We start from the raw sequence: 25977 nt of genomic DNA, 5'->3' as shown, positions 1-25977 counted from the left end.
TTGCACTTGACACCATCCCACCTACAGCAATCACCACTTACAGTTGCATTTTCCAAATGACGATTGTTTGACTCATCATGCCATGACTTCACCTTTGGATATGCAACAGTGGAAGATGATGCAGAGCAATTAAGAAGAAAGCTTTGCTTGAAATGAAGCAAAGCAGACTTCTCGTGATCATGGCACAATGGTTTCGATTGCTGCAAGGAAGGGGGGTTAGAATTAGTAAGCACGAAGAAATCGATAACAAGTACTGCTAAAGGTAAGACTAACAGGGATATGTATGTAGTAGACAACCTGAAACACATGGTGATTGTTACAGTATGTTTGATTTTGTGAGTAAGATGAAACTTTTTTCTTGACATAGTAACAGGAGAGGAAGAGGGTGGCTTTTATAAATGTAAATGGTAACTTAGCTTGAATGCACAATCTATCTGTAGTTGGTATGATGTGTGTGAATGTAAGACTGTTTTTCTTCGCACCAAATTAATTACTCCCTGGTGCATTCTACATTTGTAAGAATACTACATTTATAGCTCTATATTATAGTATGGTTCAAAAACAATTTGTGAGTAGTTTCAACTCCCAACAACCAACATAATTGGTCGCACAAGTTCATCTCTAGTTTTGACTTCAAGTCCAACATTTCTGCTTGAATGAAGTTTGCTTACACATGCCTTACTTGGGCTGTTTCGTAGTGTACTCTCTTGTGATTTTCTGTTGTTTCCTTTGCTCTTTCTTTATATATGCACTTTGTTAAAAAAACAAACAAAAAAAAAATCTAGTTGCTGAAAAGTTTCGCCAATCATAAAATATGTAACACCCCAAATTATTAATGGAGTATTTTCCTTCTTTTTTTTAAAGCGCATTACTTTTCTACGGACATCATCTTTTAGTTTTTATTAGTATCATATTTCTCTCCTCCCATTCTCCATATTCCTACTTTTTAAAATTTCCCAACAAACCCCACTTACACAATATTTTACTCCATTCAACTCACCTCCCTAATAAGCTTCCCATGTATAGTTATGTAGCCAATAACCAATTGCACAGGTTCAACATCACAAACAAAGTATTTCTGCCAATACAAGGATGCCACAAGAAAATTTGTCCTAGCAAAGTCACTTGATGTTAATTTGGATTTTACAAGTACATAATTCAACTGTACACACAATTGTTAATTTGTTATGGTGTGATAATTTCCTAATTGGATGGTTATGATAACTATTCACATACAAATCGAATCTCTCAAATTAAATTTGCAAAGTTTGCATACAAGGAGAAGACCATCCTAGCATTCTGTTTTGCCTTGTGTCCAATAGCCCAATGTGAAGGGCTTGCAAAGGGTTGCAACTCATTCGGAACTTCATCCATCAATTACTTGACCCCCCTGGCCTTGATAGAGAGCAGGGAGAAAGAAAGTGCCCCTTCTGCTGCAGTAATGCCCACTGTAATCACTGGTTCTTTGACCATCCATAAGTGTCCTCTGTGCCGCTTTTCACTCTTTTTCTGCGCTCAGCAATCATTTCTGAATATGCCTGAAAGATAAAGAAAATAATGTTTTTCATTGTGTATTCGTATAATCATAAATATGATTCCTCTTCAAAGCTTGTCAAAACTTAAGTGTTTTCAATCCAATACAATGGCTTCTATAATTTTGGTTTACCTCACATAAGAGGTGTAAAAGAGAGGGTTGCTTAATTCATAAAATTGCATATCACATGGTTATTTGGGAATTCAGAAAACTTAAAGGTGTATGTAGTGAATTTTGAAGGAGCATAGTGGGCTATCTGGCCAATCTCGGTATACTAGGGTTGTGATTTGCAAGTCGTGCATATTATAGTTATAGGTTTGGAGTTTCTCATGTACAAGAAGCACTGAGTAGGAAAAGTTAATCGATCAATCAGCAGAGTACTAAACCAGTCTCTGTGCCTTAGTTGGAGTTTGACTATTTTATAGCTAAGAGGAAATGAAAAAAATGGAGCAGTTTGGGGTGTTCGGTTTACAGAATACAGATCCTTCAAACCCAGTAAAAATATGCTTCACTTTGTATGTCTATTGCAACTGTCAAAAAACTTGACAGCATACATCAACAAAGACTGAAAAGAGGACATTCAAAGTCTACAGGTGAGCATGTTCAGCTTTCATTGAACCAACACAGGACCAACTGTATATATTGAGTATTGACCATATGTAATATTGAAGTTGTAACAGAGAAGGAAGCTCAAACCTTAGGGTATGAATATAGGAAGATGTACCACCATGCAAAGATTGCAGAGGAAGCTAAAGCAGTAACAATAACGGAGTGCAGAACTAACCAGCTGCATGCAATCACCGATACTCCAGTCAGGGCTATTGTCCATGGCTGACACCTACCACATAATTGAAGAAAAAAAAAATCTGTCAACCATTATTGAACAATTCCGAAAATTAAAAAAATACAAAAAAACAGAAAGATAATACATTTGTGGTCACTGCTCAGTATCAAAGATGTAATTCTCAAATTACTAAGGTAACATATTATTTCTTTGTCAAACTTGAAAAGTTGTGCTGTATACTTGTAATTAGTCTGCATCTGAAAGACAATTAACATCAAAATGTATCCTCATATGGAGACTAGATGTTTTCTTGCAAACTCTTCAAATCACTGGTATGCTGCATGATTAGACCACATGTTTTCTAGCATACCCTTCAAATCACTTGTAAATTTCAACACACACAAAGTAATCACATCTCCCTTATGGATAACTGGGACAACTGAGGCTGAAGCATAGAGTATATTTGCAGTAATTCTAATAGCTGATCTCTTGTAATAAGTTTCCCTCAAAGGCTGAAAAAAGGAAACAAGAAATTCTCTTGCTATGGGTCATATTATAGTGATATGGAATCATGGAAAGATCACAATTGATGGTATAGGGCCCTTTGGGCTGACAAGCAAATCAAGAGACTGAAGATGGTAACAGGGAGTCCCGATCGATAAATCATACTTGGTATATCATAATAACCATCAAAGAGTTCTAAATCCTCCAGACCTAGACTAGACAAAAATGAGAATCAGGACCCCAATTTTTATTGATTCGGCAAAAGGTTCTCATTCAGGAGCTGTGAGTCTGTGAAGCAGGAGTAAAAAAAAGTAGCAATGTCTTCAATTGCCCACCATCCAATCTACCAACATACTACTGTAACCTTCCCCATCCAGAAGGCTCCTCAAGGTCATTAGAGTTTGGCCTTTGCTTGCCCAACTCGCTATTTAATACGAAGTAAATAGAAAGAATCAAAGGTATTTGGAAAATTGGAAAGATTCGTTAATTTATTGCAATTCTTTCTCCAATTTAGCATAATACACTTAAAACCAAAAGGAAAACAAGGAAAAGTGTGAAGCCAAAACCATTATCATCCTCAAATAACCCTATGGGCATACAAATCATACTTCGAATAAACCAAAAAGACTTCAAGCTACAAATTGGAAACCACTGGTCTACCACCCTATCTTCCTTTAAACAATTAATGAACTAACCATTCAACCGAGCTGCACAATACACATTTAAAGCCTTTTTACCCCTTCTTCATATCCAAGCTCAAATCTCATACTTGTACTAGATATACTGAACAAATCCTAAACTACTCCTGGTACGCCAGACAGGCATACTTGTGGGTTTCGACAGGCATCGATTTTCTGGTTTCTCCCCTCACAAACTGTATAGAAGAGCTGCTGTGATCACTATAATTTTATATTTCTTCCAACTAATTGGTCAACACTCAACAATGTATGAGAAGAGAGCCTCTTAAATGGCATTTCATATTTTCAGTACTAAACAGTGTATATAGTATACAAGTATATGGTACATTCTTGTATAATCAAATATGAATGCTAAAATATACAGTAACAAACAATTCCACAAGTTCATCAAACAAACAAGAAAAAGTGCTCAATGACAACAATTGACATTCACTTAATTAAGCTATTTAACACAAAGCAATGATTTTTTCAGCAAAACAATACTAATTTAATCAAAAAAAAAAAAAAAAAAAAACTAAAAATTGAGTAATTATAAACAAATCAAAGAAATTGCAGCTGTCAAAAATTTAATCAAAAATTAAAAAGGTGGGTTACAAATAGAAATAATACCAAGAGGGTTTGGTGTCCCAAACAGAATCATATTCGAGGGAGAGAGAATTGAGGTAACCTTCCATATCATTAACGACGCCATTTTCATCCTTGAACATACGATCAACCTCACCTGGGTCATTGGACTTGCTTCTCAATTTCCTAGTTTTACTGCGGAATTTAACAGATTGAAGAGCACCCAATGAGAATTTTGGGCATGAAATTTGATTATAAAGCTGGGATTTTGTTGAGGGCAAGTGAAGAAGATGAGTTTGTAAGGGATGAGAGAGAGAAATTAGTGGAAGAGCAGCCATTTTTAAGCTCTATATTCAAGATTATCTTTGGTCACTCGAATTCCCAATATACAAAGTGCCCACGCAGCCACGCGCCCACGCCTCTAAAATAATTACGGAGTATACTCTAGTCTATCCCCTTAAGATTGATCGGTATTACCGTTTTAACGTGTTCATTTATGTTGTTTTATTTACTTACGGAGTACAATTTTATAATTTGATAAATAAATTTTGTTTATCAAATTGATTATTTGGGACTTTCTCTTCTTCTATGTTTGTCTCATTCCATAGTTTTTCTCTTGATTTCTCTCTAGATTTTGAATATCAAGTTCATTTTCATTAGGCATAACATTTGGTGTATTTAGGCCTTTAGGGGTATTTGGTGTATTCAAAGTAATGTACACATATAAGCTTGTGTAGATACATTTTACTCTTAGGCCTCTTACTATATGCCCTTAATATAACATGTCCCTAGTACGTCTTATAATCCAAAACTAATCACCTTTGAATATCTTTAATGCTTGTAACTTTGTAAGTGTTATATATGTCATTTTTGTTAATGTTCTAGGTCGTATTACTGTAATTTTAGAATAAAGCTTTGTTTAGTATTGGTAATGCCTACCCAAAATTGTCTTTTTTTTAATGTTTCTATCATTTTTAGACTTTTACTAATATTATGTCATTACATTCATTATGTTTTCCTAAATTACAAAGGTACCCCAAAACTCAATGAATTAGTCTTGTTTATGTCCATCTCGACTTGATTAATGAAGGAGCCTCGGTTTCTCAATTGAGAAACGTGAGATGGTTAATCAATGACATGAATGTAAGTATAAGTACATTCATCGATATTTTATACATAGTACATTTTTTTTTATTATTAAATCAACACCGTTAACTTTTCGTCTTCCTCCTCTTCCCATCTACCTTCATCTTCGTCATTCTTTCCTCTTACATTTCAGCCAACTCCGTTGAAGGAGCGTGAGCTTTTGTCCACCTACATCTTCTTCATCCTCACCCATCATCCTATGACACCACCATTTCCCACACCTTTCGTCTCCACTAACATATCCACTACCATTTGTGGCGACTTCATAGCCAAATTAAGCCAAAACCCCTAAGAAAAAGGGAGAAATAAAGAGTACGGTCAACCCTAATGAATAAGGGTGTCATGTTCCTCTATTGAAGCAATCCTTGAGCTTCTAAAATCTCCATAGAACATGCTTTTTGAATCCTCAGTCATTATTCACAAAATTAACATCAACTTTTGTTATTATTGATATTACAAATTTACCCCCAATTACTATAAATGATAAAAAAATAATCCCTTTATAATCCCCGAACACCCTGTAGGGATGAACACCGGTCCAGACCCAGACCAATAATTGACCTAAATCTGCTGGTCTGGTTTCCGGTCCTGAGTATTTTATTAACGTCCGGGGTGAATGCCGATCTAGACTCGAATCGGACATGGGCCGGTTTACACGGATTGAAAATGAACCTGAACCTGCCGGTCCAACCAGTTCGATTCAGATCCGATTTCGGTCCAGGGTATTTTATGTACACCCCTAACACCCTGCACGGCTGCAATCATGTAGCCAATATGCAAGAAACTAAGAAAGAGAGTGTCATTTAAAAAAAAAAAAAAAAAAAAAAAAAAAAAAAAACCTTCTTTACTGGGCTACTAGACGATGGCGAATACTGGGCTCAAATAACAGGCCCAAAAACAAGTGTTTAGAAAACCCAAAAGCCCTAAAACCACATAAAAGAAAACCCTAGTTAGCTCTAACCTCTTCTTTTTCCTTCGCTCTCTCATCTTCGCCGTGTAACCTTGAAGTTGGAAATCAGCCGCAAGTTCCCTGCACCAGAGGAGAGAGAAACTAACCTAAAAATGGCGGAAAAGGCAGTCACACTCAGAACTCGCAAGTTCATGACTAATCGTCTTCTTTCTAGGAAGCAATTCGTCAGTTTTCATCCCTTCTTTTTAAAATTAGATTGTTGATTTTTGATTTCTTAAACCCTAATTTGTTTTTCGTTGCTCTTTTGTTACATTTTAGGTCATCGATGTTCTTCACCCTGGTCGTGCTAACGTTTCCAAGGTTTGATCTTCTATTCTCGATTCTTTATCGCAATTTATTTCATTTTATTGTTGTTTTTGATTAGTATTCAATCAGTGTTAGGAATTGGAATTATTTTATCACGAACATCAAATTTGCAACTTATACTTGGTTTAGTTGATTAGTATTTCATGAAATTTGCAACTTTAATATACTTAGATCAACTGAATAGTATTTCATTTCTTTTACTCCGAATGATTTTTTTTTGCTTGAACTGGATGTGCTTCATTGATTTTATTTTATTATTATTTTTAATTTTTTTTTTCTATTTTATTTTTAATATTGACATAGTTTATTGAACTTTGGTGCTTATTTCGTTCATATTGCATTGTGGAGATCAATATTAAGAATTGAAACACACTAGGTGAATTCCAATATTGTAAATTGCTGCATTACCAGAAATTTGAATTTATTGCGCTATACAAAACCTCTGAAATTTTTGATACAGCAGCTTGTTAATATATGCAAGCATAATGTTGCTAGTTTATTGTTGTGTTGTAATTTGTATCCTCGTACATGTCCGAATTATGCTTGCTAATTTACTTTTGGCATTAGGAATTTATCGATCTTAGTGAGTGTGAATACTTCAATAGTTCTATACCTACCTTTGTATTACAGGATTTCAATTTGCTGTCTTGCTTGTTGCACTTTCAGTGTGTTTCCCTCAATTTTTATGTTTTACATATGAGAAGAACATTGTTCATTATTAATTTACGTTGGTAGTATTGATATTAACTTTACTTTGCATTTGTGTATTCCGAAATTGCTGAGAAGATTGTATGAATTTGTTGTAGCTTTCACAACCTTTATTGTAATATGAATCTGTGTTGCCTTTTGCATCTTGTTACTGAGTGTCTTACCACGTTCTTTCCCTTTCTCATAGGCGGAGTTGAAGGAAAAGTTAGCTAGGATGTATGATGTGAATGACCCAAACTCCATCTTCGTCTTCAAGTTCCGTACTCATTTTGGAGGTGGTAAATCAACAGGATTTGGTTTGATTTATGATTCTGTCGATAGTGCAAAGAAGTACGAGCCCAAATACAGGCTGATCAGGGTAAATATGCTAATTCCATCACTCTTCTATTGTTCTCTTGTAATGTGGTATGAGCTATTGTGCTTTACTCTCATGCTGTGTATATTTTTCTGATTTCCCACTTTCCCATGCCTTTTGTTTGGTTCAGAATGGATTGGCCACCAAGGTCGAGAAGTCTAGGAAACAAATGAAGGAAAGAAAGAACAGAGCTAAGAAGATTCGTGGTGTTAAGAAGGTAGGACAATGCACTTGTATTATCGTCACTTTGACCTTTTTTTTCCCCATATGTTCTGTTGAGCTTTGGCTCTCTGGTTTACATAACCCTTTCATGCTATGGAGTCTATTCTTTTCAAAATTTAAAGGTGCAGAGTGCTGTACTCGTTTTTTGACCCATTTCATGTTTGTTTTGGCAGACTAAAGCTGCAGAAGCTGGAAAGAAGAAATAAGGAAATAGTTATATTGAGGATGGTGTATACACCGATGGTGCAGTTTTCTTTTTGGTGCAGCGTCCTTCGCAACTATCACCAATTTTTTCCTTATCAACTTGTTTTGTTACTTGTCTACTCCAATTAGCGATGATAGCTTTAGTGAAAGATTTTGAGACTTATAGCAGCATGTATGTTCTACTCTAAAGTATGTCAAGAGTTCTATGAACATTTTTGTTTCGTAATGGTGGAATCGTGATTAATTTTTCTTTGACTCTATTTTACGCTCTTTGATGCCTGTTATGTTCCGAGAGTTGGAGCTTTTGGTTGTGTTCTCTTTTATTGCGGTGCTACTTCATGAATTGTTTGTTCTAGTGTTGCAATGAAGTGAAAGGCTGAATGCTATAGTTCACAAAGAACTAAAAGAATTATTGTCTTCAGGAGGATACCGGTTGTCTGGTTGCACTTCATGTACTTATGGTGCACAAGTTTTTGACATTTTTTTTTACGGATTTTAGGAGCAGCAATTCATCTTCTGATTCCTGTGGCATCAGCTTTGTAAAACTTAATACAATCCCGGCCAAAATAATTTTGCAGGACTATTATTCTCGAACCATTTGTTGAGTGACTTAATATCAATCCCTGATGCTATTGAATGTATTTATGTATGCCGTTTTCAAATTTGGAGGCTCTCATAAACTCTTATTCCCATTTAAGTAGTTCAGAGATGGTTGAGTCTTTCCACTGTAAGATGCTTGAAGTTGGCATTGCTGTCACTTGTAAGGTTGTCTCCTGGACTTCATGATAGTTCTTACCTTATTTTTCTGGTTATAAGCAACTGTTATACCCCTGATTTTATTTTATCTGCCAATAAGTTTATCGTTTGGAATAATTATTTTTCACCCTTTGTGCTTGCTGTTGTCTTTGCTCTTCAATATCTTTGTTTTTGTAAATTTAGCATTGATACGACTCTAATGAGTGGTATTGTGGTGTCTAATGTTGTCATGGATTCTTCAAAGGTTAGGACACTGCATCCTGACTGGAGTAGTTGAATTTGATGGCGGAATATGAGCCTTTTTCTGATGGGAAAAGTCATGGCCGTCGGGTTACTATGAACTTTGATGAGGTAGCAAAAGTACCTCGTATTCTTCTGGTCTGACTAATGTCAGTATTGTTGAAAGTGACGATGATTAAATGGGGATAGCCGGATAGGGGTTACTAAATCTGTCAGAAGTTCCGAGGAAAAGGCTCTTAACCTGTTAACCATGACTTGAATATGGAGGGAGGTCTTGGAGAATGATGACAGTTTGCCTTCTAATTCCTTCAGTGTCTAGGCCCCATTTTCCAGACTCCTATAGATGGGCAAAAACCAATTGACCAGGCGGCAATGCAAAGAGATGGATAATTTTCTGGAACTGACTAAGCCAAAATGTAGATGCTGAAGCAGGGCCATCAAGTTTTCAGGCGGTTGGTCAAGCTGTGGAAATTGAACTCCCTGATGTTGAGACAAATGAAGCTCATGATTTGGGGTCCAATACTGCTGGAGCTGAGTTGCTTACAAAATCTACTGAGTGTTCCGAGTCTAATTCATTAGTAGTGTGTGCACTAGGGTCGCACAGGTCACTTCTGAGTCCATGTAATCTGAGCTATGCTGCTGGTCAGAGATGAGTTGCTGGTATGTTTCATGGCAGTGGCATTGCTATGGTAGTTCTGCATAACTCACTCTCACACCTATTCATAGCTTATGCACGGAGTATTAGTTTGCAGTTCTATCTTCAATTTCTTCGTTTGTCCTTTTCGATCCAATCTGAGAAGCAAAGCATCAAACGAGGAGCACAGACCGAGAATCATTGTACCTCTACGAATGTACATTTTGGTATAGTATTAGCATGTGACATTGACCAGTTTTCAGTATCTTGACAGGAAGGCGGAGAGTCTTAATCCATTAGTACGCACATTCTTTTCTCCGCTGCATTGTTTTTCTTACATATAAGTTGCTGACCATGTTTTACAATACTCATTACTCAACACAATGGTTTTGATTTTTGATATGAAACATTAGAGATGCCAATAACAGGTGATTCAAACATTCATTTGATGGACTTTGGTTGAGTGTATATTCCACGGAAAACTTTTTATAATCTTATGACTTTTGTGTTGCTAGGTACATCCTTAACAATTGACATAGGTTTAGAGGGCCATATACAAATAGTCATGTTGAGGATCATGGAGTGAAGGGACGGTTTGTCCTTCCATTTCCCCTAGGAGTGACCTGAGTTTGATTTTCACCCCACCTCTCTGGTGATAGGAGGGGCATTCCCGTATCTTTCTGTGTAAATCTAAAAAGATATAAAAAAAATACGAACAGTCACGTTATCATTTTATGGTCCCTTGATTTTGGTTTTATTGTAAATGGAAGGAAGAAAACGGTGAAACAACAATGAATCAATTTGCTTCCCAGTATATGCTGTGAATATTGACTTTACCCCTCTTTAACAGCAAGTCAGCAAGTGCATGTTTTAGGCTGCCAGAGACCCAGAGTTGATGTTAAACTCCTATAAGCGACAATGCAGAGCGAGAGGGATGTTGGAAAATGCGTAAAAAAACAATTTTTGGAGTGTGAAAATCTCACCTTATCTACCCTTTATATTAGAAAAAATGTGTCTTGTATGTAAAGTAACATACGTACTAACTTATGTAAGCCTCTTTATAATATATAAATTTAATTTAGAAATTTTTCTTTGATTTATAATTAATTCTTGTCTTCCATTAAATGTATTAGATAAGATGGGAGATTAGATGAATGTGGACCTGAATAATGCCCAACTGCCCATAAGTGATGAAGTAATTTGACAATTTAAAGAAAAACATTAAGATTGCATTTTATATGGAATACCAATTATCACTAGAATTATAATTTGAATGCAAAATTATACTCCGTATCGTTATTGAAAATTTTAAGGTACATGCAGCTGTACCTTGCTTGGTACAGATAAAAAACGCGAAAACAACATGTAGCTATTTTGTAAAGAATATAAAGTCGTTTTGTAAAGAACATATAGTTGTTTTGTAAAAAACATCCAATTTTTTATTTTTTCATATCTAAAGAACATCTGTAATATTAATAAAGAACATGATAATAATATGCAATGAACATTATCTATATATACCCACCATAATTTGAAAACAAAATTCAACGAACATTTCACAATAAGCAATGAACAATATGTCATAAATACAAATACATTTCAATGACAATCAAATAACATAGACATATGTTCTTTTCACTCTTTTTTGGTGCAAATATGTTCTTTTCACTTTACGTATATTTCATTACATTTTGATAATATTCTTTTCACTCTAGGTATATGTTCATTACATTTTAATAGTATGTTCTTTTCAATATAGCTATATGTTCATTACTTTTCTATATCATGTTCTTTCCTACAAAACGACTGTACATTGCACCGTACAAGCGCCTGTAGAACCAGCGATTGTAGCCAAAAATGAAATAACGATCACATATCAAAGTTTATTTGACCTAAAAGATTAAAACAAATCTATACTTAATATTAGAAATCTAATTAAAATTACAATGAGTATACAAGTTGTGCATTACTTATTCACCATAAGAAGCAAGACATACATATATCATTATATCTCTATACAAAGGCAAGTATTACTCCATTTGTGCACCAATAAAAAAAATTTAAAAAGCTTTACAATCTTAAATAGTGTGCCGGTTGATTCACGCTGCCATAGATTATACTTGTAATTTGATTCGAGACAACTAATTTTCAACAACCAGTACTCGTATGTATTGAAGATAATTTGTCTATTACAAATCTTTACAACTCCAAACAAATCGTGTAATTGGACGACTTGCACTAACATTGATTGATGATAGATGGTGATCAAACAGAGGTGATGTGAATTAGATCACATGAAACCACATGTAAAACATAGTGGCATAACCTTCATTAAGTACTAGTTTATCCTATTTATCATTTAATATACTATTTCTGTTTCATATTATTAACAACTGTAGAGTATTATTTATGAGATGTATAATATTAATAATAATTACAAATAATTTAAAACGGGAGTAGTACTTTGTTTGTATAAAAATAACGATTGTATGTCCTTCAATAATAACCATTATATTAACGATATAAAATAAATAAATATTCACTATATTTTTTGCACCAAGTTGATTATGAGCATCAAATAATTAATTTCATATATAATTGGCAAAAAAATTTACATTTGGGGCGTGTCAAAATTATGCAAAGATGAATTCATAAGATCAATTTTTTTTCTTAAACTATGTTTAGAAAGTATTTTATAAATAAAACAACAAAAAACGGGATTCCTGATATTTTTCCAGTGTTTGATGATCTGATTATATTATTTTTGGATTGCCTTGTCTGGTTACAACATGCACATAATTTGCGTTAGCCAATATTATTCAAATTTAAGTACTAAAACAGTACATAGAGCTATAGAAGTATAAAATTATACAAATAGCTGAATTAGATAGATAATTAACTAGTCATATTGGTCAATAACTTTTTAACTTAAGATCTATTCTCCTCAGCTTAATTTCATTTTAATTCAGTTCAATTCCAGTTTAATTCAGTTCAATTCTTAATTCTTTTTCTTATAAACAATCAGTTCAGCTCAGTTTAGTCCAATTCAGTAAATTAGAACAAATCCTAAGTGGCTTTTAGAATTTTGGTGGTACGTGTTTATAATACTTTAACAGGTTGAGTGACCAGATTGAAATTATACCATTTTTTGGTTTAAAACTAATATATATTATTATATCTAAAAATAATAAGTATGATTGCAGAGTAATTAATTTACACTTGAAAATCGTAAAAAGTTAAGAAATCATCAAAATATAAACACTAATTATACTGATTTACGCGTGTTTTTGTCATAAATTCCTAATTTTGTACAATTTTCAAGAGTGTATTTAATATAGCATTACCCTTATGTGGTAGTTTTAGTGTGTTACCCTTATAGGGCTACATATAGCATTACCCTTATAATTAGCATAGCCTCAAATTAATCGAATTGAGTTTCAATCAAAGCATAATAATGATGGTCCAATTTTTAGTTTAAAATTTTCAAATTTCTTAATTTTATTAGTTTTGATTTGAATTTAGACCAAGAAGGCAAGAAGCAACTAGGGGCCTGTTCTGATGTACTTAAAACAACTGAACTGAATTGATTGTAGTTAAACTAAACTGAACTGAGCTGAATTAATTAAACTGAACTGAAATGACGCTAAACAGAACAGCCCCTAATTCATTGAGCCTCGTGAAATATATGATTTTAATTTAATTAATTACAAATTTAAAAATAATGATGGGATAGTAACTCAACTATATTAAAAAATGATACTTCGTACTAAAAAAATTATGGGCAAGTGAAAATAATTAACCTTATCTAATAACAAAAATGGGCAATTAGATGTTTATTTTAATTTAAACTTCACTAATATTTATATCATGTAGAAAATGTATCTAATATTCTAAATCACTTACTTGTATATGCAAAATTGGATGTAGCATTACCCAACATAGTATTTTAAGAACTATTCTGAAAATGCCTTAGTAATAACAATTAATTGTATGCTCTCATCAGCAATATCATGTTTTCATATAATCATCATTGTGAGATAACAATCAAAACCTCCAAAACAAGGGTTTAGAATTAGTACACTTCAGTTCAGCCCCTAATTTCTCTCTATCATAAAATATTCATTTTAACTCAGTTCAGTTCAATTCAGCTCCTTTTAATTTAGTTCAATTCAGTTTAACTCACTTTAGTAAATGTGAATAGGCCCCAAAAATTTCAATAATCATTGCACGTGCTGCTGATTAGTTCCAACGTTTGATTAATTTGTTTCATCTTAAACAATAGCTGATGGTTGTTTAATTGAATGATTGGTTAATTAATCAGACAAAGTTTAACTTTATCTGGGATTGTGTTATGTTGGAAATTGGACCACATAATACATAAATAATTTAAATTTAATTTGCATTTTTTTAGGGATAGGAAATTTTGGAGTGAAGTTAGTTGTTAAACTAGGTTTTAAATTTGACATCTCTTTGCCTTATACTATATGACACAATCACACAAGCCATCTAATTAAATACATTTGGGTATGGTAGTAATTCTTTTTAAGTGTAGCGTATAGGAACATATGCATCATATATATGGTTGATGAAAACCACGAATTTATTTTCAGTTAGATTTACTATTTTCTGTTGAATTGACATGTTACTTGTCAAATTATACTAATATATATAATGGACGACAATTAATTATAATGTCATTTACAAATTTACTAATCACTTTTAAGGTTATTCAACCACTTAAAAAAATTCAAAACCAATAAAAAAAAAAAAAAACCTAACTAGAAATCATTAACAATTGAAGTTTAATAAAGTCCAAAACTAATAAAAAAAAAACCTAACTAGAAATCATTAACAATCAAAGTTTAACAATCAAGATAGATATAAATGTATTGTAGCATTTATAATTTAAAATACACCGTTTAAATTAGAGCTGTCAATTCGGGAAAACGGGTCGGATTTGGGTCGAGTAAGAGTGGGTCGGGTCAATTCAGATTAATTCCATAGCCTATGCGGGTCGGGTTTGGGTTGGGTCAAGGTTTCGGGTCACGTCGAGTCATAGTTCATATCAGGTTTGGGTTGGGTTTAGGTCGGGTTAATAACAGGTCGGGTTACATTCGGGTCGGGTGAACAATAGGTCGGGTTTAATTCGGGTTGAAACGGGTTAGGTTAATTCTCGGGTCCGAGTCGGGTTCAGTTCAAGTCAATAATTTGCGGTTTAGAATCAGGTCTGGTCATTCTCGGGTTTGGTTCAAGTCAATAATTTGCGGATTATAATCAGGTCGGGTCACTTTCAAGTTGGGTCATTCTCGGGTTCAAGTCGGGTTCGGTTCAAGTCAATAATTTGCAGGTTACAATCAAGTCGAGTAATTTCCAAGTCAGGTCATATTCGGGTTCATCTAACTATAAATAGATAATTATCATTTTTATCAAGCTAATTATTTCCTTTGACTATATAATATATATGGAAATATACTAGGGAACTTTAATCTATAATTTAGGAATATAATTATCTCCTTTGACCATACAACAAATATATACTATATTTAACTCTTAAATTTGAGGATGATGCTCCTTTCTTTTGCTTGCTTGGACCGACTTGGTCTCTCAAGATAAAATTCTTTGATCAACAGTAATAAGGAGGTATAAATTGAATTAAGGTGATTTGAAATCGGGTCAGAAATAATTTGGGTTGAATTTAGGTCGGGTCAATAACAAGTCATGTTAATTTCGAGTCGGGTTAGTAACAAATCGGGTTGAATTTTTGGGTTGGGTAAGTAATATGTTTGGTAAAATTTAGGTCGGGTCAATAACAAGTTGGGTTAAATTTGGGTCAGGTCAATAACAAGTCGGTTGATTTCGGGTCGGGTTTGTTACAGTTTGGGTTAAATTCGGGTCGAGTTAGGAACAGGTCGGGTTAAATTCAGGTCAGGTTAGTAACAAGTCGGGTTAAATTCGGGTTTTGAAGGGTTAAAACGGGTTTGGATCAATTTCGGTTCAAGTCGGGTTCAGTGCAAATTAATTAAATTGGTCGTTGTAAACCGGTAAAAGTGGCCGTTTAAAAGCAAATTGAATGGTTTCACACACCCAATTGGACTCCTGGAAGACATTAGGGACCATGGTAAACATTTTGGCAATTTTTATTTCCGGGCGAAAAAAGGTCAAAAATTCCAAAATAGAAGGCTAATATCAACGTTTTTTGAGAAATTTTGGAGGTTTCGGGGCCCAGTGTCGAAATATCTTGGAATTCTATGGGATACATCTCGGGGTCATATAATGTCGTTTGGAACCATATATGATCATTATTTGTTGTCGTAAATGTTCGTGGTAGACTTGAATTAATGAAATCAGTGCAAGATGTAAACCGGTAATTTTGTCGTTTAAAGGCAAATTGGATGGTTCCACCCACTCAATTAGATTCCTGGAGGGTATTAGGGACCATGGTAAAAAATTCGGCAATTATAATTTGCGAGCGAAAAAAAAATCAGAAAATTTCAAAATTGAAGGTTAATGTCCAAGCTTTTTGAGAAATTTTGGAGGTTTCTAGGCCCGGTGTAGAAAAGTATTAATATTTTATTGGATACATCTCAGGGTCATATAATACGGTTTGGAACCATATATGATCATCATATGTTGTCATAAATGTTCGTCGTAGGCTTGAGTTAATGAAATCCGTGCAAGTTGTAAACCGGAAATTAAATTGGTCGTTTAAAGACAAATTGGATGGTTCCACCAACCCAATTGGACTCCCGGAGGGTATTAGGGACCATGAAAAACATTTCGGCAATTTTTCTTTCCGGGCAAAAAAAAGGTCAAAAAATTCCAAATTGAACACTAATATCCACGATTTTTGAGAAATTTTAGAGGTTTCGGAGCCTAGTGTCGAAAAGTCTCGAAATTTTAGGGGATACATCTCGGGGTCATTTAATACTTTTTGGAACCATATATGATCATTATTTGTTGTCATAAATGTTCGTGGTAGACTCGAGTTAATGAAATCAGTGCAAATTGTAAACCGGTAAAATTGTCGTTTAAAGACAAATTGGATGGTTCCACCCACCCAATGAGACTCCTAGACGATATTTGGGACCATGGTAAACATTTCGGCAATTTTTATATCTGGGCAACAAAAAAAGTCAAAAATTTCCAAAATTGAAGGCTAATATCCATGCTTTTTGAGAAATTTTGAGGATTCGGCGCCCGGCGTCGAAAAGTGTTGAAATTATAGGGGATACATCTTAGGGTCATATAATTCCGTTTGGAATTATATATGATCATTATATGTTGTCATAAATGTTCGTGGTGAAATTGGTGCAAGTAGTAAACCGGTAAATTGACCGTTTAAAGGCAAAATGGTCTACCTATCCAATTGGATACCCAAAGGATATTAGAGACCTTGGTAAAAATTTCGGAAATTTTTTATTTCCGGGCGAAAAAATGTCATAAAATTCAAAAATTGAAGGTTAATATCCACGCTTTTTGAGAAATTTTGGAGTGTTCGGGGCTCGGTGTCTAAAAGTCTTGAAATTCAAGGGAATACATCTTGGGGTCATACAATGTCGTTTGGAACCATATATGATCAATTTTTTTTGTTTTCATAAATATTCAAAGTAGGCTTGAGTTAATGAAATCGGTGCAAATTGTAAACCGGTAAAATTGTCGTTCAAAGACAAATTGGATGGTTCCGCCCACCAAATGGGACTCCAGGACGGTATTAGGGTACATAATAAATATTTCGGCAATTTTTATTTCTGGGAGAAAAAAAGTCAAAATTTTCAAAATTAAAGGCTAATATCCACGCTTTTTGAGAAATTTTGAGGATTCGGCGCCCAGCGTCGAAAAGTGTTGAAATTCTAGGGAATACATCTTATGGTCATATAATTCCGTTTGGAATTATATATGATCATTATATGTTGTCATAAATGTTCGTGGTAGGATTGAGTTAATGAAATTGGTGCAAGTAGTAAACCGGTAAATTGACCGTTTAAAGGCAAAATGGTCTACCCATCCAAATGGATACCCAAAGGATATTAGATACCTTGGTAAAATTTCGGAAATTTTTTATTTCCGGGCGAAAAAAAGTCAAAAAATTCAAAAATTGAAGGCTAATATCCACGCTTTTTGAGAAATTTTGGAGTGTTCGAAGCTCGGTGTCTAAAAGTCTTGAAATTCAAGGGAATACATCTTGGGGTCATATAATGTCGTTTGGAACCATATATGATCAATTTTTTTTGTTTTCATAAATATTCAAAGTAGGCTTGAGTTAATGAAATCGGTGCAAGTTGTAAACTGGTAAATTGGTCGTATAAAGGCAAATTGGATGGTTCAGCCCACCAAATGGGACTCCTGGACGGTATTAGGGTACATAATAAATATTTCGGCAATTTTTATTTCTGGGAGAAAAAAAAGTCAAAATTTTCAAAATTGAAGGCTAATATATATCCACGCTTTTTAAAATTTTTTGGAGGATTTGACGCCCGGCGACGAAAAGTCTTGAAATTCTAGGGGATACATCTCGGGGTCATTAAATGCCGTTTGGAACCATATATGATCATTATTTGTTGTCATAGATGTTAGGGGATAGGTTGAGTTAATGATATCGGTGCAAGTTGTAAACCGGTAAATTGACCGTTTAAAGGCAAATTGGATGGTTCCACCCAACCAATTGGACTCTCATAGGGTATTAGGGACCATGGTAAACATTTCGATAATTTTTATTTTCGAGCGAAAAAAGTCAAAAAATTCCAAAACTAAAGGCTAAGATCCATGCTTTTTGAGAAATTTTGGAGGTTTGGAGGCCAGGTGTCGAAAAGCCGTGAAATTTTAGGGGATATATCTCGGGGATATAATATGCCAATTGGAACCATTTATGATCATTATATGAAGTCATAAATGTTCGTGGTAGGCTTGATTTAATGAAATAGGTGCAAGTTTTAAACCGGCAAATTGGTCGTTTAAATGCAAATTGGATAGATACACCAACCCAATTGGACTATGGTAAAAATTTCGGCAATTTTTATTTCCGAGAGAAAAAAAAGTCAAAAAATTCCAAAACTGAAGGCTTATCCACTCTTTTTGAGAAATTTTTGAGGTTGGGTACGATGTCGAAAAACCTTGAGATTTTAGGTAATACATCTCGGGGTCATTTAATGTCGTTTGGAACTATGTTGTCATAAATGTTCGTGGTAGGCTTGAGTTAACGAAATCGGAGCAAGTTGTAAATCGATAAATTGGTCGTTTAAAGCCAAATTAGATTGTTCCACCCCCCCCCCCCCCAATTGGAATCCAATAGCGTATTAGTGTAGACACCCATTTGTGTCTCCCCAAAACCAAACCCAGTGATGAGTACCTTTCACGTCGAATCATAATCGAATGAAGTGAAAGTGTGGAAAGTCTAGTGTTGCGGATAGTTTTAATTTCTTTTCTCTTCTCTCTGTTTTTTGAAAAATTATTTTAACAAAACAGCCAATCCAGTTTGGTTGGTCCATAATATGGGTCCAATAGTAGTGTAGTTGGATGGGGCTTGACAAGATCTTTCCAACGATATATTATAAGCCCAATTCCGATGAATATTGAGGAAGTTATGGCCAATTTACTAAACTGGGCCCGGTTTGAGCCTTATATGCGGCCCAATGATCTAGGGGAGGGCCTAATATGATTTATCATTCCTAATGCAATTAGGAATGATTTTAGTCTTCTAGAAGGTTCTTTTCATTCCTAATTCAATTAGCATTGATAAATTGACTTTTGTTGACTTTTCAGAGTTTTAATTAAAATCAAAAAGCATTTTCGAGGAAAAGATACGATTTTATCCTCCAGTACGACAAACTTTTCTGATTTTCGAAAACGTGTCAAAAACAGGCCTGGCGCCTGACTCCAGGCATTGGCGCTTAGAACCAAGCCATTGGCGCCAATAAGCTGGCGCCAGCTCTGTTTTACGTGCGCCAAGTGCTCTGTTTGGATATTTTGTCGTTTTGGCTGATTTTCTCTATAAATAACGTATTAAAAACTCCGTTTTCATTCACCTACAATCAGTTTTCATTCGCAATCATTAATTCTCTAATTTCTCTCTTAATCATTCACCAATTCTCATCAAGTTTTCTTGATTATTTCATCTCTCTCTCTTTCTCTTTTCTAATCTTTGTTTTTACATACAAAATTCCGCATTCGCAAGATCTAGAAACACCTAGCCATATTCGAAGTTGTCTTCGCCCTAGATGTGAAAGATTTAATTTCTGAGGGTTTGGTCTCAAAATCTCTCTTTCAATTATTTAATTTAATTGTTTGTTTATTATTTTCCTTGAAGTTACTAACGTGTGTATTTTTTTATTAGAAAGAGGTACGAGGCATCAAAGTAAGTGCTTTAATTGATTAATTGATATTATGATGTAGAAATCATGTTTAAATTGTTATTATAATTCCTAGTATCATGTTTAGGGAAAAAGTTATAATATCAAATATATTAAATATGATTCCTGCGATGCTTCCTATGTTCTTCCTAATATTTATGATTGTTAGTATCATGTTAGGGTTAAAGATTTGATTTTTATTGTTTAGTGACATGCTAGGATTTGTTATTAATCTTGTTAGTATCATGCCTAGGATCTTGCTATTTTTATTATGCTTTAAAATTAACATGAACATGATTATGATTATAATTGTTATGATTTATGATGATTATGAATATTATTATGATTATTATTTTTATGATTATTATTATCTTGATGATGATTATATTTTTATCATCATGATTATTGATTATTATTATGTTGCTTGATATTTATTATTTATTGCTTGATCACACCTTTTATGCATGTTTAAAGGGAATTAGTACTTGTAATCACGCTTAATAAGATAATTAATAATTTTGTTAGGGTTAATGTGATTATAAATTCAAGTGATCTCCAATAATAGATTTATTTGTGAATTAAATTCAACCAACATAGATAAACTGGTTTAGGGTTAATTCTATTGATTGCATGTTAGTCGGAAAGCGCACATGAATACGATCAGAATAAAGTAGAGGCATATTATTAGGGCAGGTTCAATCTCTTTTAGGTTGGATTCGTACCTTCATCCCCGAACCCTTATTTGGTTCTAGACCTTATGGAGTTAACTATCTCTTGGATCGTTAAGGGGTGTAACCTTCACCTCGTGAACGGTTTACAAGTTCCTAAAACTTGTTGGCGACTCTTTTGCTCTATCTTCTTCCCTTTTGGACGCCACCATACTTTAGTGTATGATCACAGTGGGGTTCAAGCTAGGGGTTAACGCTTGAAATTTATTCCCTACAATTAGTGACCATGGTAAACATTTCGACAATTTTTATTTCCGGGCGAGAAAAAGTTAAAAAATTCCAAAATAGAAGTCCAATATCCACGCTTTTTGAGAAATTTGGAGATTTCGGGATCTAGTGTCGAAAATTCTTGAAATATTAGGGAGTGCATTTTTTGTTTGGAACCATTTATTATCATTTTTTGTTGTCATAAATGTAGGCTTGAGTTATTGAAATCGGTACAAGTTGTAAACTGCTAAATGGGCTGTTTAAAGGCAAATTGGATGGTTCCACCCATCCAGGTGTACCCCCGAAGGATATTAGGGAGCATTGTAAATATTACGGAAATTTTTATTTCCGGTCGAATAAAAGTAAAAAAAAAAATTCAAAATTGAAGTTTAATGTCCACGCAGTTTGCAAAATTTTGGAGGTTTCAGGGCCCAGTGTCGAAAAGTATTAAAATTCTAGGAAAAACATCTCGAGGTCATATAATGTCATTTAGAACCATATATGATCATTATATGTTGTCATAAATGTTCGTGGTAGGCTTGAGTTAATGAATTCAGTGCATTGTTGTAAACCGGTAAATTGGTCGTTTAAAGGCAAATTGGATAGTTCCACTTACCCAATTTGCGCCTGGAGGGTATTAGGGACCATGGTAAAAATTTCGAAATTTTTTTATTTTTGGGCGAAAATAAGTCAAAAAATTCCAAAATTGAAGGATAATATATCCACGCTTTCTGAGTAATTTTGGAGGTTTTAGGGCCCGGTGTCGAAAAGCCTTAGGAATTAGGGGATATATCTCGGGGTCATATAATGTCATTTGAAACCGTATATGATCATTATAAGTTTTCATAAATGTTCGTGGTAGGCTTGAGTTAATGAAATCGGTGCAAGTTGTAAACGGGTAAATTAGCTATTTAAAGACAAATTGGATGGTTCCACCCATTCAATTGGCCTCCTGAAAGATATTAGGGACCATGGTAAACATTTCGGCAATTTTTATTTTTGAGCGAAAAAAAAATCAAAAAATTCCAAAATTAAAGTCTAAGACCCATGCTTGTTGAGAAATTATGGAGATTTCGAGGCCCGTTTTCGAAAAGCCTTTAGATTTTAGGATAACATCTCGGGGTCATATAATGCGTTTAGAACCATATATGAGCATTAAATGTTGTCATAAATGGTCGTGGTAAGCTTGATTTAATGAAATCTGTGGAAGTTGTAAACCGGTAAATAAGCCGTTTAAAGGCAAATTGGATGGTTCACTAGTAGAAAAAGGCTCATTTGTGTCGCTTATTTATAGTGTATTTGCGTCGCTTCTATGAGCGACGCAAATGCTCGCGACGCAAATGATTTAAAAGTCATTTGCGTCGCTCCTAGGCGCGACACAAATAAGAGTCATTTGCGTCGCTCCTTTATAAAGGAGTGACGCAAAAAGGAGTGACGCAAATGACTCTTATTTGCGTTGCTCTTTTATTAAGGAGAGACTCAAATGACTCTTCTGATCAACTTCTTATTTATTATTTGCGTCACTTGTTTATATAGGAGTGACGCAAATGACTGACTAGACAATACAAAATTGTTTTATTTGCGTCACTTGTTTGTTTAATGAGTGACGCAAATGAAGTGAATTTTTTTTTTAATTATAATAATTGTTTGTATATGTTTTTAGTACCTGTTTTCCTTGCTAGTGGTATAAAGTAATATGCTAACGCTAATAATTGAAATTAAAATGCAATATTATTGAATGCAAATGTAAATTTCGGTAGAGTCTCCTTTGTATTTTGGCCTACCCATAAAATTGGGAATGACGGCGGCATATTATAAACCTGTCCAATAAATTTACAACTCAATATCATTGACATGATGGTCATCATCCAACACAATCACCAATACCAACCCAAATTGTTGGTAAACCAAATACATTCATGTCAAGCCTAACAAATAAAACAAGAGTCTAATAAGTAAATGGAGTTTGCTAAGTGTAGATCTAAAGTTTAACATAGCATATAAAATAGTCTGCCCAAATATCTTAAACCTCGTTTATCTCCTCCTCTTTATACGGTGTAGATCTTGAAAAATCCTATTAGCACAACACAAATAGATGAGCAAAGGTGTAATTCAAGTGTAGGTACTTCAAATTGTATTTATTAAGTAAAAATGAAATATTTGACAACTTATACCATAGTAAAATACTCATTGCTATGATGATTTTGAAGTATTTCGAACAGATAAAAGATTCAAATTACACTATGTGAGAATAAGAAATAATTCAGGTGACAAGCAAAAGCAAAACTTAAATTGTACTTTCTCTGTTTTTATTTCATTCTCTTTGGGTTAGGAGTTATCTCTTTCTTTCTCTTTGGGCTTTTAAACTTCTTAAATTGTACTTTCTCTATTTTTTATTTCTTTCTTAAAATTTAAATTGCTTGGCACAATTCATAATGAAGTATGATTTAGATTTTATTGTTAATTATAATGTTATTTCCTCTTTTTCAAAGAATTTTTATTGTTATGATGGTGATTATTAACATACAAAGAACTTAAGAAACCAACGTACAAGTGATTGAAATACCCAGCAACCCACTTAATTAATCCCAAAAGTCAGAACATACATTAAAATGTAGCAATAAAAAAGAAATTCACTAGTTCTTAGCTAAATTATCCCCCTGCCAACAACATATATATTAGCTATTTTTTTTACCGTTGCATTTAATAAAAAATGTAGTAGTGCATCAAATAAGCATATTGAACTCAATTTAGCAATACTAGTGGCTGAAGCTTTTATACCTGCATTCATAGAGAACACTACAGCTATAATGACTCTCATTCACAAGGTCTCCAAGCTTCTTAAGCATATCATCCTCCCTGTAAAGACAAGTTATTAATTATAAGAATCCAATATTTATTTATACATAAAACAACAGGTGAAAGAGGATCCTAATGCCCAGCAAATAGCTAAATTCAACTCACCTCAAATCCGAGGATACAATCAGGATTCATGAATGGAAACATAGTTGCAACTTACAAGGGCCTAAATACAATTAACAATCATAGACAGTCAATTAAGTACTGCAAATCCAATTGACCCAACACATTCTAATTAATGGTATTATGGCATAATCCATTCCTCGGTTCCTAAAATAACAAGTCACTAAACCTTGGGTCATGCACTATGATGCAAATATTATTGCAATTTCAATCAATTATATCACAATTAGAAATCCAATAAAATTCACAATTATTATACCAACCACAAAAAATAAGTTAAAACTACAGAGAATGGTTAGAGTATATACCACAAGCGAAGACAATGTCGTATGTGTACTACCGCCTCAATTGTACTCGTGGAACTTAAGGAATTCACTTCCACATAGTTGAGAAATCTGACATAAATTTACATATATTAATTAAACCAACAAAAGCCAAACAAGCTAAAAATTATTTTCTAATGAACTAACACTATTTTTGCAATTAAACTAAGTACTTGTTCAAGTTAAATGCTGAAATTTATCTACCGTGAAAATATTTAACATAACAACAAGAACCAATGGGTCGAACTTAGCTGAAATTGACTTCACAAATTGACTGCTACAATGGGTCGAACTTCACGGAACTTTTCCTCTAATTAGGTCGAAATTTCTAGGTTTTATGGGGTAAAATATAATAAGTTTTTAGGGGGTTTTGCTTGAATTTTCTAGGGTGTTTAGCACTGATTTTGAGCTCGAATTGGGGTATTTTACTGCTTTGGGTTGAGGTTCGAATTTCTGCTCGAATAATTGGGGGGTTTTTGGCTCCAAAATGTTTAATTTTTCTAGGGTTTTTAGGGTACGAATTTGCTGGGGTTAAGGTATGAATATTTGCTCAAATTGGGCGGTTTTTGGCCAAAAAATGTTTGATTTTTCTGGGTTTTTTGGGTTCGAATTTGTTGGGGTTTTAGGTTTGAATTTCTTCTCTAACTGGGGGGTTTTTTGCTCAAAATGTTCGATTTTTCTGGGGTTTTTAGGGTTCGAAATTGTTGGGGGTTTAGGTTGGAATTTTTGCTCGACTTGGGGGGTTTTTGGCTGGAAATTTTTCGATTATTCTGGGGTTTACATTCGAATTTGCTGGGGGTTTATACACCGAACTTCTGCTCGAATTGGGGGGTTTTTTGCTCGATTTGTATGGGGGTTTTCGTGTTCGATTTTGCTGGGGGTTTTGGTTTGATTTTGTGCTCGAAAATCAGAGATTTTTGGCTTGGATCTTTCTATTTTTCTGGGTTTTGGTTTAAAAGAATTGTGTTTTTGAATTCAGTTGTTGAAGGCAACAACAAATGGGTTAGCAAGAGTATTTTTCTGTGGGTATATTGAATCGCTAAACATCGCCCGCAATTTACCATATAAAGCCCATAAATATTATATGATTTGACCATTATGTCCTTTTTCTAAAATTGAAATAATCTCGGTGTAAAAAATGTGGAGCCGTACTGGCTCGCCGGGGGAGACCGGAGGGCAGGCCGGAGATGCGGGAGACGCCGGAGGTACGTCGTCGTCGACGGAAAACGAGGTAAGTCACCGTTAAAATTCACTGTTTACCGTCGGAGTGGCTCCGGCGCCTAGGGTGGACGCCCAAACCGTAGCCTGGACGTCCAAGCCAGACGCCAGAACCACCAGAGTGGCGTCCAGCCCAGACGCCCAAACCACCAGACTGGCGTCCTGGGCAGACGCCACTCCACTGGGTGAGACGGCCCTGCCAGGCGCCAGTCCAGGGGCTGTGGCAGCCCTGGCAGACGCCACCTTTAATAATTAATTTTTTTTTTCTTTTTTGATTTTGTTGTTGTTTTTTATTTAATTTTTTTGTAAAAAAAAAAATCGAAAATGATTTTTTAAAAAAATTCGAAATGGGTTTTTTTTAATTAAATTTGAAAATTCGAAATAGGTTTTTTTAAAATTAAATTTGAAAATTCGAAATGGTATATTTTTAAATTTAGTTTGAAAATTCGAATTGGGTTTTTATAAAAATTAAGTTTGATTATATATAATTATGTTTTTTTTTTTTGTGTTAATTCTGTGTAAATATAGAAATTAAATGTATTATCCGT

At 34.2% G+C, this 25977-nt stretch overlaps 2 protein-coding genes and 1 long non-coding RNA gene across 5 annotated transcripts; 1 reads left to right on the top strand and 2 right to left on the bottom strand.

Moving 5' to 3' along the window:
• Window positions 1–1106: 1106 nt before the first annotated feature.
• On the bottom strand, window positions 1107–4488 carry LOC110729020. The gene is made up of 3 exons (XM_021908718.1): window positions 4130–4488; window positions 2231–2372; window positions 1107–1538 (listed from the first exon to the last, which is right to left on the bottom strand). The coding sequence occupies exons 1-3, from the start codon at window positions 4420–4422 to the stop codon at window positions 1455–1457; spliced, it is 519 nt and encodes a 172-aa protein (XP_021764410.1). The 5' UTR covers window positions 4423–4488; the 3' UTR covers window positions 1107–1454.
• A 1696-nt stretch (window positions 4489–6184) lies between these two features.
• LOC110729019 (40S ribosomal protein S24-1) lies at window positions 6185–8255 on the top strand. Its single transcript, XM_021908716.1, has 5 exons — window positions 6185–6364; window positions 6459–6500; window positions 7402–7572; window positions 7700–7786; window positions 7965–8255. The coding sequence occupies exons 1-5, from the start codon at window positions 6293–6295 to the stop codon at window positions 7995–7997; spliced, it is 405 nt and encodes a 134-aa protein (XP_021764408.1). The 5' UTR covers window positions 6185–6292; the 3' UTR covers window positions 7998–8255.
• Window positions 8256–22640: 14385 nt separating this feature from the next.
• Window positions 22641–25261, bottom strand: LOC110729018. 3 transcript variants are annotated; one of them, XR_002512800.1, is made up of 4 exons: window positions 24197–25261; window positions 23871–23931; window positions 23688–23765; window positions 22641–22980 (listed from the first exon to the last, which is right to left on the bottom strand). It is a non-coding gene; the product is annotated as an uncharacterized LOC110729018 (long non-coding RNA). The 3 variants fall into 3 exon arrangements; XR_002512799.1 differs by lacking the exon at window positions 23871–23931 and having other exon boundaries at window positions 24197–24283; window positions 24416–25257; XR_002512798.1 differs by lacking the exon at window positions 23871–23931 and having other exon boundaries at window positions 24197–25253.
• Window positions 25262–25977: the final 716 nt, after the last annotated feature.

The sequence above is a fragment of the Chenopodium quinoa genome, unplaced genomic scaffold, assembly GCF_001683475.1.
Source record: "Chenopodium quinoa cultivar QQ74 unplaced genomic scaffold, ASM168347v1, whole genome shotgun sequence".
NCBI classification, from domain to species: domain Eukaryota; kingdom Viridiplantae; phylum Streptophyta; class Magnoliopsida; order Caryophyllales; family Amaranthaceae; genus Chenopodium; species Chenopodium quinoa.
The sequence above is the reverse complement of the archived record's forward strand: the minus strand, read 5'-3'. Positions and strand labels throughout refer to the sequence as shown.